Source organism: Sebastes umbrosus, chromosome 3 (assembly GCF_015220745.1).
Source record: "Sebastes umbrosus isolate fSebUmb1 chromosome 3, fSebUmb1.pri, whole genome shotgun sequence".
NCBI lineage: Eukaryota > Metazoa > Chordata > Actinopteri > Perciformes > Sebastidae > Sebastes > Sebastes umbrosus.
The window spans coordinates 16,647,380-16,664,754 of NC_051271.1; the positions used below are offsets into that span (position 1 = coordinate 16,647,380).

A 17,375-nucleotide genomic window follows, 5' to 3' on the forward strand; every position below is an offset into this window, starting at 1 on the left:
AACAGTTACCAAGCAGCAAGGCGAGCTCCACTGAGCCCTGCCTGCAAGATGATGAGGACGTAGTCTAATGATCAGGGTGTGCTGCGTTTTAAAGAAAGCATGTATGAAACATTTAGTGATCATTTTGCTGTTGGAGTTGCCCCCGAACACAGACTGAAAGATCTGCACCAAATTCACTTTCATTTTTAGACTAATTTAAGGTGGGAATAATTTGTTTTTCCTCTTTTGTCAGTGCTTCTCACAGCACTCTGAATGTCAGCCATTGTGTGGATGTTACACACTACTGTCTGAATAACAATAAGGTCTCCGGTAAGAGAAGTTCAGCTCACTGTTTCCCCATTGTGCTCTCAGTTTCCTCAAACAGACCTTCCTCTTCCACCTCATCATGTTCCTCATTTATCATTTAACACACACAGGAATGATAAATGATCATACATGCAGCTGAAAACCACACGTTTAAGTGTCATCTGTCACTGACTTTCATTTAAATGTTTTAGATTTGTAGGGGAAGACGCTACAGGCAAAAACATTGTTTTTCACGAACTAGTAAATTTAGGTTTTTGGGGGATTTTTTGGGCTATTTTGCTTCCATAACATGTCTTCTTTTAGACTAGTGGAAGGAAAACATCCAAAATACACATCTAGTTGTTTATTTTACTACTTTGTCTATTTGCGTCTGTAGATTTCTCCCAAATTCACCCAAAGTTAGCATTAGATAATGCCTCATTTGCATATTTAAACATACATTTTCAGAAAACTTGTAATACAAAAAAGTATTGTCTTAATTTAAGTTATCAAATGGAGAAGTTTCATGGTGATACTTATATGTTAAAAATGTTACCCTATTCACCTGAGATGAGATGGCTTTTTTTATCTGTTCAAAATGTACCTTAAAGAGAGAATTGTCAAGTATTTAATACTCTTATCAATATGGGAGTGGGCAAATATGCTTGCTTTATGCAAATGTATGTATATATTTATTATTGGAAATCAATTAACAACACAAAACAATGATAAATATTGTCCAGAAACCTTCACAGGTACTACATTTAGCATAAAACATATGCTCAAATCATAACATGGCAAACTCAAGCCCAACAGACAACAACATCAAGGGACCCCTTTGAAAATGGCCATGCCAGTTTTTCCTTGCCAACATTTTTCATAACTTTGGAGCGTTATTTAGCCTTCTTTGCGACAAGCTAGTATGACATGGTTGTTACCAATGGATTCAATAGGTTTTCTAGTTTGCGTTGTTGCGTTAAACAAATTAGTGGCGTTAAAACAAATTTAACTTTGACAGCCCTAGTCTTAATGTAAGAAATCAACTTGGGAAGTTTCATGGTGATATCTATAAGTAAGAAGTTTTAACCATATTCACCTGGTGTGTCTCCACTTAAAACATTTAGGCCTCGTTCACAGCTCTGCAGTTTTAATTTGCTGCAACGAGTGAATCCCAACTATTCCGTTCAAATGAACCAACTTTAGAGTGAAACTGTGGTGTTACAAATATTGGTGTGAGCAAACCCAACAGGACGTTCAGTTTTAAACATTACATAGCTTTGAGTTGCACTGCTTGAAACTGGCAAATACAACTGTGTATTTTTTCTTTTTTCTTTTTACGTGCAGTATGGTAGCAATGCGACCGGTCTCTCTGATTTTTTTTTTTTTATTATTATTATTATGCGGTTGATGCAATAAGCTGTGGTTTGCAATGAGTTTCAGACAAAATAACCTGCACATACGTACTTCTCAACACTGATAAACTGATAAAACTTGTAGCCAGACCTTCATCTTTTGAAGTTCATGGAAGTCTGGTCAAAGTGTTTGTTAAGATATTGATTATCATTTAAAAACCTCTGAATACAAATCACAGGGTTGGACTTTGATTTAAGATGTTTTATCAGCAGTGTTTCCCAGTTCTCTGCCCTCCGTGACAAATCTGAGGATATTCTATATTTTTCTACTTGTCAACTTATCTTATGTTCAGACTCAAATCAACAGTGAGTGTATCTACTAACAAGTGTCGTGTGTATATCAAAGCCTGATATATCTTCTTCCTCTGTGCCGTAGAGCTCCATTAAATCAATCAATGAGCCTCACTGTGTCACTGGGTGACATGTTCCTTCATCACCATGAACACACACACTGTAGTTTATTTTGACTCAATCCCACATACATCATCCTGCTGCCACTAACACTTACCAGAGCACCACATGTGGATTAATCCACCGCTGAAAATAGTCCCCAACAAATGCACTATTTCCTCCTGTTTGTTTAATAAAAACTACAGTGACCAAAAAGAAAGAAACTACTACTATCTGTGTTTTTAAAGATTTACGTCTTCAGTAGGAACCAATGAGCTTGGAGCTGAGAGCCACAGACAGGAAGTCAGAAAGTACTGAGAATCAGAATAACATGTTGTTGGTTTGGGTCTTTTAATGGGATTACTTGACTATAAGAAAAATATTGAATAACAGCAGCCTTATCCTGTAATTCAAGTTAATATGTTCTGTTTAGGTGTTGTTGTTTTTATTTTTCTCAAACTGTCCGTCTGACTTTACCTGTATTCACCCTCTGTCTGAAACGCTCCGTTTTAGCGCCGGTCTCTTTAAGCCTCCCTCCCCAAAAAGCCCAGTCTGCTCTGATTGGCATGTGAGAAAAATATGGTGCACCTTTGCAAAGGTAGATCTCAAGCTGTGGGCGATATATTCTAATGGCTTGTTTAATTCAAGCAGCAATTTCCAGTGCAGAGAAATGAAGCAAACGTGGAAGTACCAAAAGCTGCAGTTCCTCAAACGGACCCAGGTTAAAATGCCCGACTTTACAACAGAAATGAACATGTTTACAGCCTGGTACAAAAAACGGTTTTGGTCTCCATAGCTAATATCCCCGTTGATGACAACTGAACTTTATATAACTCACCTGTTTAAATCATATTAAGTGTTAAAGTTCGGCATAATTGCGGGCGTGGCCGCTTTGAGTGGCAGGTGGGTTCCGTACCAGGTCGCTAGCTGCTAGCGGTCTGCTCTGCTGCCTCACCCGGGCTGCTGATCCACCGCTTTGCCCATTTTTTAATTAGTCGGGAGTTATGCTGTGTCGTCACTGTCAAGTTGGTGACGGCCGGAAAAGCCCACTTTGAGTTTCACAAAGGCTCTTCAGAAACCTATGACCATCACTGAGACTATACCTCCATATTTTATACAGTCTACGGTTGAATCACATGTTTTCTGATCCAGGGATCTCACAAAAACTTCACAATTTGTGGGTTGACAGGCACTCCAGATACCCAAATGTGTGTGCACAAGCACTGAAAAAGTGAGTTTTTCATGATATGTCCTCTTTAAATACTCTCAAATGACCTTGTTGGTCCAGTGATGGTATTATAAAGGGAACTTTATTGACAATTATACTACTGCCATTTTTGGCATCATTAAAGACTCTCATCAGTGAGAGGAAAATGAGAGAGGAGTGTGATGAAAACTCAAACCAGGACGTCCCTCTGATCCACTAGGACAAAAAAAAACAAATGTCAAACTGTTCAGACGCAGTAAAACGGAGGATTTAACAGCACTGCAGTGTGGACGAAAGGTCAAAACGCAGGGAAGTACCTCCATACAAAACAAAGACAATGGTGGTGTTCTATTATTAGTGGCGATACACAGAGCTGATCTCAGAGCGTCTGGTCGTGACATAAATTGGTACGACGATGAGTTTTCAGACGGGTCACAAACAGAAAACTGCTTCCCTTCTCAGATCTGCTATCTTGTGTCACCTGCGATCACTCTGATGTTATTGATCCAGGAAGTCATGTTTATCTTCATAATGGATGATGAGACCATTAGATAAGACCTTTGGGATGTGTTTACTTCAGAAATGACTAGTGTAATTACATTTTCAAAATGTTACACGAGTGATTCGTTTTTCTGTTGGTCGACAAATTGATAAATCTACTTACTGTGCAGCACTACTCATTAAAGTGCCTCCACCGGACAAATGATGTTTTTAGCTACCTGAACAGCTTCAATTTAACCCAGAGACCTGCAATTCTGACCGACTTTACTGTATTTGAAAGGCAGGTTCAGATAGACATGGATACAGATATCATATGAAACTAGAAAAACCTAAAGAATCCATTGGTACCAGCCATGTCATGCTAGCTTGTCAGGAAGAACACTAAATAATGCTCCAAATTTAGGCTTAATTTTGGCGAGGAAAAACTGTCATGGCCATTTTCAAAGGGGTCCCTTGACCTCTGACCTTAAGATATGTGAATGAAAATGGGTTCTTTAGGTACCCACGAGTCTCCCCTTTACAGACATGCCCACTTTATGATAATCACATGCAGTTTGGGGCAAGTCAGAGTCAAGTCAGCACACTGACACACTGACAGCTGTTGTTGTCTGTTGGGCTGCAGTTTGCCATGTTATGATTTGAGCATATTTTTATTGCTAAATGCAGTACCTGTGAGGGTTTCTGGACAATATTTGTCATTGTTTTGTGTTGTTAATTGATTTCCAATAATAAATATATGCATATATTTGCATAAAGCAAGCACATTTGCCCACTCCCAAGTTGATAAGAGTGTTAAATACTTGACAAATCTCCCTTTAAAGGTACATTTTGAACAGATAAAAAAAAAGTGCGATTAATCGCAATTAATCATGGACAATCATGTGATTAATCGCGATTAAATATTTTATTTATTTATTTACAGCCCTAATTAAGATATTTTACCCATTAGAGATAGATCATGCTTTCATTAACATTTCATCTTAACATTAATTGTAAGGTTTTTTAACATGTAAAATTAAGGTATTCTGTATTGATAGCACAGTGGAAATAATAAATAAACTGCAGGTTACTGACCCAGGTATGGTAGTAAAGAGGATGATGTCAGTTTCTATAGAGATAGGTACAGATGAAAACCATATTAGTGGGTAAATAAAACAGTGTTTTTACACTCACCGGCATCATGTTGGCAGTTTTCCTCTCTGTCGCATCCAGACTGCAGCTGAAACCATCAAACCATCCTCCTCCTCCTCCTCCTCCTCCTCCTCTTCCTCTGCGGTGTGTCTCTCTCCTCTGTCCGCTTCATTCACATCAGGTTCATCATTATTGTTATTTATATTTCAGCTGCTCCTCGACCTGTTGCAGTGAACCAGCGGGCCTTTCTCTCTCTCTGTCTCCGGTCTGATTCCTCTGGAGAGAAGAAGAAGAAGAAGAAGGGAAAATAGATGATGCTTTCGGAGGATATCTGCAGGAGGTGTGCAGGAAACAGCGTTTAGAAATAAAACAGAAGTAGTTTTAAATGTTGGGAGAGGAAAACAAAGCCGGAGCAGCTCTCCTGCTGAGCTGTAATCCTGCTCAGCATCCAGGAGCCGTCTGACTGACTGTAGTGAGTGTTTGGATCACAACCATTCAATCAACAGCAGACCAGAACGGGCACCAGCTGGCGAGGCTTTTCAGAATAAAAGCCTCATTTGTTGGACTACAGCAGCCTGGTTCCAGATCTTTGAATCAATTATAATACATTAAAGGGACTGTTTGTAAGAATTAGAAATGCTTGTTAACAGCGACACCTTTGGCCGTTAAGTCAACGAAAGTCAGCATCGGGCTCGCGTTTGCTCGTTCTAAATAGACATGAACGAGCATCGCTCAAAACAGTGAGGCGACACTGCTGTTCTCCAACTGCGGCCAACACTGTTTTGCAAGACATACAAGATACAACTTTGCGGTTTTGGTGCCTCCGTGTGGTTTGTGTTGGAGTCTTGTCTGAACAGCGTAGCCACACGCGAGCACGCATATGCGAGAGTGCATGGGAAACCGACCCGGGTGATTTATACGTGCAAGAAGTTACAAAATATAAACACTTCACCTCAGTGTGCAATTGTTTTCACTGAGCATTATCTGCTTTTGTTTTGATTTGTTTCATATTTTACACAGATATTTTTATATGAAATTAAGATATTCGTAGATATCAATTTAGTATATATACTATACACATTATATACTGGAATTTTGTATTAGTGTTTAAGTTTTTACCAATTTGTTGCAGCATTAAAAGATTGAATTGTAATTCCTTTTAATTTTGAAGATTTTTTACCAAGTTGTTGGGGTACGATTTATTATTTAATAATAAAGAACAATTAAATAAATTCATATCTATGTATTCGTTGGTCACATTTTGTTTTACAAAGTTAGAAAAGCAATGTTTAAGTCAAGTCTGATGTTTTTTTACACATAAAAGAATGATCCCAGTCACTTCAACACAGCGAGGTATACAGCGTATTAATTAAACACCGGTATCGGATCGGTACTCGGTATCGGCTGATACCCAAAGCCCAGGTATCGCTATCGGTATCAGGAAACTGAAAAGGTTGGATCGGTGCATCCCTACAAATAATGAGGCCACATAATTCAAATATACATCCAGTACAATGTTTTATGTGAAAACAACTGTATTGTTCCAAAAAAAACAAATAATTTGCAGGCCTTCAGATTCATATCGTGTCTGAAAATATGTTTGCGTTGCAGAGTTCTTTGTTCGGTTTTACTTCTTTTTTTTTATTATTACTTGACATATATCAAGTTTTACCCGCTTTTATTTTGAAGGGCTTGTTATCGATATTCCGGTTTTAATTATGTCCAACTTGACGCAGCTCGTCATCAGCATCTCCTAGCAACGGCAAATAAAACTCCTCCTAGTTTCTCCCGTTGAGCGTGTGAAAAATAATAATTCACAAATTAATAATTAATTTTCTTGATTATTCCTGTTTTATTCACATCCTAACATAGAAATCTAACCTGACATTTTGATCTGTATTGTTATTAATGACCTGAACTGAAGACAATACGGATGAAATGCTCCATCTGTTGCTAATAGCGACCACTGATGGACCAGCCCTAGGAGTTGAATCATTTTTGATAATTAAAATATCAATAGGATTTTTTTATCTACTCCTTCCCAGTGGTGGAATGAAACTACATTCACTCAACTGCACTTAAGCACAGTTTTGAGTTACTTGTACTTTATTTATTATTATTTTATTTTTTTGAGTTATTTTATGTCCATTTTATGCTTCTTTATACTTCTGCTCCACTACATTTATTCAACAGTTTACTTTGCAGACTCAGATTAATAACACAGAATATAAATCAACTAATAAATTAACTAATAAATATAAACACTTCACCTCAGTGTGCATTTGTTTTCACTGAGTATTGTCTGCTTTTGTTTTGATTTGTTTCATATTTTACATAGATAATGATCAAATCAAAATGAAAATAAATAGAAAAAATAATATATAAATGATAAATAGATCAATGATAAATCTAATTCAAATTATCAGAATTAGAAATACTTTATTGATTGACATTGGGGCGTTGCAGTTGCTCTTATATAAAGTTATGACTTTATTCTCATAATATTACGACTTTATTCTGTAAATCTCAGATGTTTTTGCCCTCAGTGTGGCCCTAATACTCCGTAGTACATTTGTACTTTGGCCCTCACTGCATTAGACTTATATACTATATACTTAGACTATAAACTGTGTTACCTTCATCACAATGCTCACATGTTTTGCGGCTCCAGACGGATTTTTTTCCCCTTAAAATATCGTTTAATAGTAAAGGTTGCTGACCCCTGACCTAGTGGGACTTTTATTTTGAAACCGGAAGCGCTGTGTTTATCTTCCTGGAGTGATACTTGTAGACACACGTGGATAATAAGAGCTCAGCAAAACAGGACATTAATAACAACTTGATCTTCAGGTAAATCAACGTTTATTTGACCTCAACCATCGTAGAGTGATAATAAAACCTCGTGTCCCTCGTAATGTGGAGGAACTGTTAGTTTAGCTGCTGCTTTCACTACTGAAGAGACGTCACGCCAAACTCAATTGAAAATCTTCCGATTTAAAGATTATCTCCTTTTTAGTGAAGGCATTTTGTTATCAAAACTAGTCATTGGGAGCTTATAAGTTTCCTTACAGTCTAGTTGTTAATTCGGCTTATAAATTAGTGACATTATTCAACAAAGTTACCTTTTTTTACACGAGTTTGACACCGTTTATGAGACTATGAGAGCAAGCTAACAAAACAAAACATGAACATTTCTAAAAATAATCTGCTTCACCACTGAGCACGAGTTATCCCGAATACAAGTATAACTCGTATCGATACTCTAACACATTTAAAATCAAACGATACCCTGTTTTTTTTTACACATTACACACTAAATACAGTGTTTATATAGTAGCATTATGCACATAATGTACATGACATAATCCTTTAGTTCTATTTTCTTACATTTCTTTATGTTTATATAAGAGCAACTGTAACGTCCCAATGTCAGTCAATAAAGTATTTCTAATTCTGATCATTTGAATTAGATTTATCATTGATCTATTTATCATTTATGTATTATTTTTCTATTTATTGTCATTTTTATTTGATCATTATTTATATAAAATATGAAACAAATCAAAACAAAAGCAGACAATACTCAGTGAAAACAATTGCACACTGAGGTGAAGTGTTTATATTTATTAGTTAATTTATTAGTTGATTTATATCCTGTGTTATTAATCTGAGTCTGCAAAGTAAGCTGTTGAATAAATGTAGTGGAGTAGACCCCACTTCTAGGTAATTTTTATTTACCTCTATGCATTTTGTTTTTACTTATTTGCACTGTGGTTACATATTGCATGTCTTAATGCAAATATTTGTACATATTTCATATATTCTCATTTCTTATTTTTATTATTTACTTATATTTCTCTAAATATATTGTTTATATAGTAGCATTATGCACATAATTTACATGTTACATAGTCCTTTATTTCTATTTTCTTACATTTCTTTATGTTTATATAAGAGCAACTTTAACGCCCCAATGTCAATCAATAAAGTATTTCTGATTCTGATCATTTTAATTAGATTTATCATTGATATATTTATCATTTATGTATTATTTTTTCAATTTATTTTCATTTTTATTTGATCATTATCTATGTAAAATATGAAACAAATCAAAACAAAAGCAGACAATACTCAGTGAAAGAATTGCACACTGAGGTGAAGTGTTTATATTTATTATATTATATATTATTAGCTCTTTTTAGTGAGCCAGATCATTTGGCTCGGCTCACCAAGATTTCAACATCTTCAACCACTTCCTTTCCCAAACCACCATAAGTTCTAACACTTCCCTTGTTTTCTGCTGTCTGCATCTTCCAGAACCACAGAAACCGAGATGAAGGGGAAAGAGAAGCAGCTGCGGGAGCTTGCAGTCTCAAAGAAGAAGAATACGGCGGCGAGCAGCAGCGATGATGAAGACTCTGACGTAGAGAGGAACTTTGCCCTGCTCACTGAGAGAGGAGGAGTTGAGGGGGGAGAGCCGTACCATGGAGGAGAGGAAGAGGACAGTGATGATGACGAAGAAGGGTCTGATGGTGGTACTGAAGAAGAAGGAGGCGAGGAGGGATCAGATGTTGGTGAGGAAGTGTCTGATGGTGGCGAGGTTGAGGGGGAGGTTGAGGGTGATGAAGAGGAGGACGGAGACAGTGAAGCCTCTGAGGATGAGGCTGATGAAGAGCCAGAGGAGGCTGGTGGTAGCGGTGAGATCAACACAAGAGACGACATTAAGAAAGGTGAGTTTGTCTGCAGAATATTAACACTAAAGCGACACAGCAAACTCAAATGTATTCAGTGTGAATTAATTTAAGTGTTGAGGTGATTAAAGCTACACTGTTCTTATTGATGACCCTTAACCTCTTAAAATCCTGTTTTAACCTTTAAGGTTAATAAGTAACATCTTTTTCCACTCTGTCTCAAAGTATATTGTGTGAAGTTATACAGAGTGAAATATACAAACCCAAGTCTCAGTGTTTTTAATGGCGGCATCATTCTGTCTAACAGAAAATACTCCACGTCTTGTCTTGCATTGAAATTCAACCTACTATCACACTGTTAGCGTTTTATTTTTATTAAATTATTAAGGGAGAAATGAGAAATTCTAAATGTTCTCCTTTTACTTTGTTATTGTCATCTATAGTGGTTATTCACACAACTCAAATGATTAGGAAATAAGATTGTATTTTTATTTAAATACTTGCTTTGATTTAAAATAACTCTTGGCATTAATAGTTTTAATTCTATATTATAAGTTGCTTAGAGAAGTTAAACAGGTTATATTTCTCTCTTTATTATCTATTTTTATATTGCTGTGAAAACATTCCCTCAAACAACTGGATTTATTCAGGTTTCTTGCCAAAAACTACATTTTACAAGATTACACCTGAACACATCATGATAGGTTAGAATGTACCTTCGACAATGCTTACCAATGCTCATTTTCACTGAGCTGATCTTGAACGTATCGTAATGTAACTCATGGAACTTGTGACTCCTTCCTGTTAAATATCAGCGCAGGTCTCTATCAAACCAGTGCCGACGTTCAGTTACAATGACGGATTTCTCCCGATAAAACGTTCCACTATCTGTTCTCTGACCCTCCCAGAACTCTCCAACATGTCTTTTGAAGACATCATGAAGCTGCAGAACAAAGTGGGAACCAAAGTTTACAACGAGGTTGCATACGGAAGCAACAAGAGTCAAGTGACCGGCAAAAAGAAACGACTGAACAAGAACAGGTGAACAGATTCATCCTGTAACTACGGACGCATGCTCTGTCTGTTAACATTTCCTCCTTGTGGGTTTTAAGAGTGTGTGTGTGTTTGTGTTTTCAGGCCGATGGAGATTTCAGCCAAGAAACCAGCTCCGTTCCTCCGTAAGGTCATCTCCGTCAGGAAACCAGTGAGTGAAGGAAACCTGCAGATTACACCAAGTCTGTGTTCTGATAAATACTTAAATTATTCTGTTTCTGTGTTGTTTTTTTTAACTCAAGACGTCGAGAGATCCTCGATTTGACGACCTGTCTGGAGAATACAAACCTGAGATTTTTGAGAAGACGTATAAATTCATTAACGACATCAAACACAATGAGAAAGAGGTGAGACAATGAGTTCTGCTCCAGAAGCAGGTCGCTGGTTCAAACCGGACTTAATAGAGAACATCTGCGTTCTGCAAGCTGTCGTAAAAGCAGTTTTACGTCAGGGTGTTGGACTGAAAAGGAGCATAATCGTGTTGTTTGTCTGCAGATCATCGAGAAGAAGCTGAAGAAGACGAAGAATAACGACACAAAGGAGAAACTGCAGTTCCTTCTGAAGAGGATGGTGAGTCTGATAAACACAAAGTGTTACCTCAAATATAACACACTGACTTGATGATGTTAATTTTCTGGTAATGAAACTCTTCCAGCTTGGTGTTTCACAATAAAAGCTCTGTGCCCGCTGTGATGGTGTACGGAGGGTGTCGGTTTTAAAGGTTTGAACTGTGACTTCTCTCTGCAGGAGAACCAGGAGCGAGCGAGGAAGAACAGAGAGCAGCAGAGAGAGAGAGAGCTGCAGTTCAAGAGGCAGCAGAGAGAGCGAGCCAATCAGGGCGCAAAACCATTCTTCATCAAGAACTGTAAGAATGAGTTCACACTAAACGTTTCTATTTACACACCTGTTCCCTTTATCTTCAGCACTAAGAGTTGAATACGGTGGGTTTGTTTGTTTGTGTAGAAGAATGTATTTGAAGTTTTCATTTCAATTAGATTAAATTAGAGTTGATTGATCAATTTAGTCAAATTTGATAATTTTGAATTAATGTTTTGAGTCATTTATAACACAAAACCATAAAACATTCTCTGGTTGCAGCTTCTCCAGGTTTCTATCATTATAAACTGAATACAATAATAGGTTTAAGACAAAACAAGACATCTGAAAACGTCTCCTTGAGCTCTGAGAAACTGACATTTTATACTAAAAAAAAAAAAAAATGTAAAAAGATTAATCAGTTACAGGAAAAATCATAGTTGCAGCCCTGCATTTTAATATTCAGACTATAATGAAATAAAAGGAATAATATTTATAAAAGTTCAAGTTGAAGGGAAAAACCTTTGATGCTTTTTAAAATAAAAATTATATATTTTAATATCCTGTCATTCAAAATGTTTTACAAGCACATAAATGCAGTTACTTAAATATGAAAAATAGAGCAAACAATGGAGGCAGTAAGGAAGATAAAATGCTTTAAGATGTAAAAATATCAATACATTGAAAAAGAAAATGTGACATTTTTTTAAAAATATATCAATTTTTAAAAAAGTAAACAGGATAGAAATAACAATACAATGTAGACTTATGGACAAAGAGTTGGCAGACGTCTAGGTCATCTTGAGATGCTAAAATATTATCTCCAGAAAAAGTTATTAAAAATGTGAAAAAATGTCTCCAGTGACTCCATGAGCTTTTAAAAATAGAAATATGGAAATCAGTTCACATCATTGTTTTAACCTGGCAAATTTGATTTATTATCTAATTTCTTTGAGAATTAAAGGTGTCAGATTTGGAGACGCTGAATTTAGTTGATCTTCTGTTGTTCTTTTCCAGCTGAGAAAAAGAAGCTGCAGCTTGCTGAAAAATACCAGGAGCTGAAGAAGAGCGGCAAACTGGACAACTTCTTGAGCAAGAAGAGGAAGAGGAACGCTGGGAAGGACCGCAGGAAGCTGCCCAAACAGCTGCAGGACAACAACATTTAGTGATGCACAAACACCTGAAGAAGAAACCTGCTGAGAGACCGGTTGGAAATAAAAAAGACTGTAATGAGCCGTCTCAGCCTGCTGGTGGAGCTGTGGTTCATGGTGTTGGATGAAAGACGGACTTCCTCGCTGGTGACACATTTATTTCACTGTCAAAGCTACGTTATCCTCCATTGGAAAATATCTTTGGTGCATTCAATGATGCTCGGACACGCGTAACAGTAAAGTGTGGAATCTGGGTTGTTTCTGCAAACAAAAACTGAAATCTCAGTCGTAGGAGAGTCGTTTAAAATAATTAAACATCCACCGAGATGTAGCTTTTATCAGAAGAAATTCACTGAACTAACTGTTGCCTAGAAGAAAGAATCTGATGGTTGTTTCCCTGCAGATAGATATCTGTTTGTGCTGTGAGCAAGTAGATATTATATCAATTTGTCTGTTTGATTTCCTAGTCTTTCAACGAATTTCCAAGTTAGAATATCAGTTGAGTGCCCAGTCGTCACAGCTGTCCAGATGTCATGTGATCACTGGAAACATCTGCTTCACCTCAGAAGCTCTAATTTTATGTTTTTTTTAAATAAAAGTGTATGTGTATGTTGTGTTTTTGTGTGTGTTTGCATCTGAGATGCTTAAAAGTAACGTGAAATCATTATAATTCATTTTAAAAGACATGAATAATATTGAGTGTCACATTTGATTGTAGTAGAACTGAAATGTGTTGACACTTAAAACCTGACGGACAAATATATTAAAATTAAATGGAAGATTACTTTCTAAACTCATTAAACCAAGCTAAACTATGAAACTGGCATTACCTGTCAAACAGAGCTACCATACAGCTCAGCATAGTGAGGGATATTTTTCAATGTAATGTTTCTAATTTATTTTAAAGGTGCTGAATGCAATATTGGGAGCATTTCTATTGCCTCCAAACGGCTCTCAACATGGCGACAGCTGAGCCGACGGCTCGCAGCTAACGGCAAAGAATGTGTATTGATAAGAAGTGAAAGTCAATTGTTTGTTCCATTGCAACATCAGCGCCAAGCAGCAAAGCTACGCTGATATCTGTGTGGATTGTTGGTCCGGAGGAACGAATCATGTGATACGTCTTGACTTCAAATCCTGAAGGAGCTGTTTAATCTGTAAACGTCTCTTTATTAATGTGGTGTGTGAGAACAGAGTTTTCACGGTTTTATGAGTTTGTTTATGTGTTAAACACCCAGCCACTCCTACCCATAATGCAGAGCAAATTAGTTCTGTTAAAGAAAGATTTCTGCAGCTGACGACTTTGTGAAGTCTGTTAGATCTGAACTGTAGTCAGTCGGTGAGTCTTTGAGACTCAACGGGGAAATAGAGTGCAGGGTGGGTAAATGAACAGCAGAGGGAGCTATAGGACATAAGACTCAAATCAGCCGGTGAAAAGAGGTGCTGCAGCACAGCCGGTATGAGAAAAGCAGAGCGTTTTTTGAACATTAAAGCATGTAAACATGTTCTAGTAGAAACCTAAAATACAAGTACGCACCTGGAATTTTTGCTCGATGATGCCAAAAATATTCTGCCTACTGCTGCTTTAATGCCAGGTGTAAACAGGGTCACAGACTGTGGTCGAAAAGTACAACAATTACAGCCTACGGTCTTTTCCTAACCATTTTTTCTTAACCTCGATTGAAAACATCATGAGGTCAAGAAAAGATGTAAAGGAGAATTCATAAGGACTTAGGAAAAGACAACCGCGGTGTTAAGAGAATCCGACTGCACTTCCTTTGGTAAAGGATGGTCCAGTGTAGAAAAAATAATATAAATTCACGGCTGTGGGCACGGGTAAAAGTGAGCTAAATATGGGTGGGCTGCGGGTGAGAACAAAAATGTTTTGTATTTTTTCTGGAGAAATCAGAAATTAATATGATTGGGCAGTATTTTAACATGTAAATCAACTATTATTATCAAGCACAATGATCTTTGCCTGGGTATGTGCATGTTTTTGTTGTCTGCTCTGTTGACCTGCTTTATTCCGTCTATGTTTGTAGAGCACTTTGGTCAGCTCACGTTGATTTAAATGTGCTATAGAAATACTTTTGATTGGTTTTGATAGAAACATATAGAAGGAAAATGTGTGCGTGTGAACATTTCCAGAATCAAACAGCGTTAAGAAACTGGAAAGCCACATTTTCACAGTAAAACAAGTAAACAGCCAGAAATAGAAAATGAGCCTTTAAAACAACAGAAGTTAACAGAGTGAAGTTGTGGTCGAGGGGTGTTACTGTCGTTACAGCTGTTATGAGCAGAAACAACCAGACCATAAATGACAACAATAGAAATGTCTTTAACACAGTATTAAGTATCAGCATGCTTAACAGTCAGGGGGAGGGAGACGATGTGATTCATGATGTTTTTATGCACCTCTGAGAGTTTGGTGAAAGCTGCTGTTGGGTAGTGCACAAAAACAGCATAAATACAAATAACTAGAAAGAAATGAGTTTTCACTGACGTGACATACTGTAGATGGCGTGTTGTCAATGACACACATAAAGAAAAATGTGCCTTTTTGAAAACAAACCCACAGTAAATGACTCCATGTCCACATTGATTACTGTGATGAAACAGATCCAAGGTTACAATATTGTTCTATAAGCACAGGCGGAGCCCTCTACTGGGCTCTATGGGTAATACACTCCTCCCACTGAGAGCTGCATAAACGTAGCAATCAGGAGGTGACTACCGAATATGTGCATTACCACAGCATATAAGGTGGCATCCCACGCCCTCTTCAGCGAGCGGCGCAGGAGCGGCAGGGCCTCCTTGGTAGAGGGCTCTTCCTGTGCTTATAGAACTAGGGTTACAATATCGTAACCTTCATTCTAACTCACACAGGCCCACACCGCTCTCTACTGGACTCTATGGGTACAGTCGGTGGAGCCCGATGGATATATGCCCTACCGCGCCATCGACATCGACCTAACCACAGTGATCCAGACCGGCTAAGGATTAGACACCGCAGCCAATGGGCAATCGGTGATCACTGAAGAGGAATGGATACCAGGCAACGCTGGATGCCGCCTTATATACTGTGGTAATGCACATGTTCTGTAGGCACGTCCTCCGTTGCCGTTCTCGCAACGCCGTTCTGGCTTTTGCTTGTAATCTGCACTGACTGCAATGTAAACCAATGCGCGTCTATATGCTACAGTACGAGAGATACAGAGCTAGTGATGTTCAATAACGAGCGAAGCTCAGAGTAAGTGAGGAAGAGCAAGTGACGTAAGATAAAAAATGAGAGACTACTGGTGGATGGGTCAAACGATTACAGGACTTTCACCCATGAGACCGGTGTCCGTGTCGTGTTAAAGTCTGATGTATTTTGCAGTTACGTTAGTGCCGTTTGTGACGTGTTTTCCGAACTTATGTTACGTATTTTACTTAGTACTTAATTTAAGCCTAACCATGATGTTTTTCCTAAACCTAACCAAGTAGTTTTGTTGCCTAAACATAACCGTAACGACGTGAAATGAAACGACTTGACAGATTAAAATGCGTATCATGACACACAGAATGTCCTTGAAAGTAGCGTGCCATTTAAAAGCCTTCCCATGAGATCACGCTGGTTTAAACCTGAAGTTTTCAGTGCAACAAAGCGTAGTTCTCTTTATTTCCCTCTGCTGACTGGAAACTTTCAAATTCAACTGAAAATTAGTTTAAATTAGGGCTGATCGATAAAATCGTATTTTCATCATCATCGCGATATGAACATGCTCGATAAACACATCGCAAAAGGCTGTCTGAAACGCGATGAATAAGAAAATTCATATTATTTAGGGATAGTTAAGGAAACCCGTTATTAAATGGGCTGGCATAAGTACAGCTAATATGCACACTTCAACATTTGTTTATTTATCGCAAGTCATATCGTCATCACAATATTGAACGATGTCATATTTTCCTCATATCGTGCAGGCCTAGTTTAAACAGATCTACTTTTAAGATTCTCTGTAAGAACAGGTGAAATAAAGAAGACATGGGTTACTGAAAAAAAAAATGTGACTTACACATTAAAACAACTCGGTACAAACTGTTAAAATCCCTGCAAACTGACTGATTTTACATGCAACAGATTTCATCAGCACTGCTGTTTTAGTTGCAAACAGAGTGTCTTTCTTTCTCTTTCTCACCCTGAGGCCCCCGATAGCTCTAAAAGTCAATTAGCGGTGTATAACAGGAACACAGAGCTTTTCTCCACGCTGACTGAATCCTGTTTTCTCTGCTCTCTGACAGGTGGCATTCATCCCATCAGCTCGCCTCACAAACCCCTCTGTCGAACAATACAGGACAAGGTGGGGGCCCACACAAGGGAGGAGGGGGGCAATAATACAGGGCCTTATATTCATGAGCTAATACAACCCATTCAACCCCAAAACACCCCCCAAACACGTCCATCACCCTCCAACTTCGCCTTTTGTGTCGCTGGTGTTATAGAAGTTAGAAAAGACTCTTCAGTGTTGCTGCTTGTGGAGCGGTTAGTGTGTGTGCGTGTGTGTGTGTGTGTGTGTGTGTGTGTGTTCTAGAGGAGCTTCTTATATGATTTAATTAATTTAAGGTTTCTTATTTACATAATGATTATTATAAAATCAAGTCATTAAAGAAAAAATATAAAACAATATTATATTTCCCATACACACAGACAAAAAGGATCGTTAAAAACAATAAAACAACACAAAGATCTTATTTA

At 37.7% G+C, this 17,375-nt stretch overlaps 2 protein-coding genes across 2 annotated transcripts in view; one reads left to right on the forward strand and one right to left on the reverse strand.

Annotated features, from left to right (window-relative positions):
* LOC119485901 (apoptosis-stimulating of p53 protein 2-like) overlaps window positions 1-5,413 on the reverse strand; it is a 30,219-nt gene extending 24,806 nt beyond the window's left edge. The window contains exon 1 of the mRNA XM_037765735.1: window positions 4,969-5,413. Coding sequence (XP_037621663.1) covers window positions 4,969-4,977 — 9 coding nt within the window. The 5' untranslated portion in view covers window positions 4,978-5,413. The remainder of the gene's footprint in view (window positions 1-4,968) is intronic.
* A 2,235-nt stretch (window positions 5,414-7,648) lies between these two features.
* rrp36 (ribosomal RNA processing 36) lies at window positions 7,649-13,253 on the forward strand. Its single transcript, XM_037765810.1, has 8 exons — window positions 7,649-7,776; window positions 9,244-9,656; window positions 10,526-10,658; window positions 10,755-10,821; window positions 10,913-11,017; window positions 11,166-11,240; window positions 11,418-11,535; window positions 12,504-13,253. Exons 2-8 carry the CDS (start codon window positions 9,260-9,262, stop codon window positions 12,650-12,652), a joined length of 1,044 nt encoding a protein of 347 aa, XP_037621738.1. The 5' UTR covers window positions 7,649-7,776; window positions 9,244-9,259; the 3' UTR covers window positions 12,653-13,253.
* The last annotated feature ends 4,122 nt before the right edge of the window (window positions 13,254-17,375 follow it).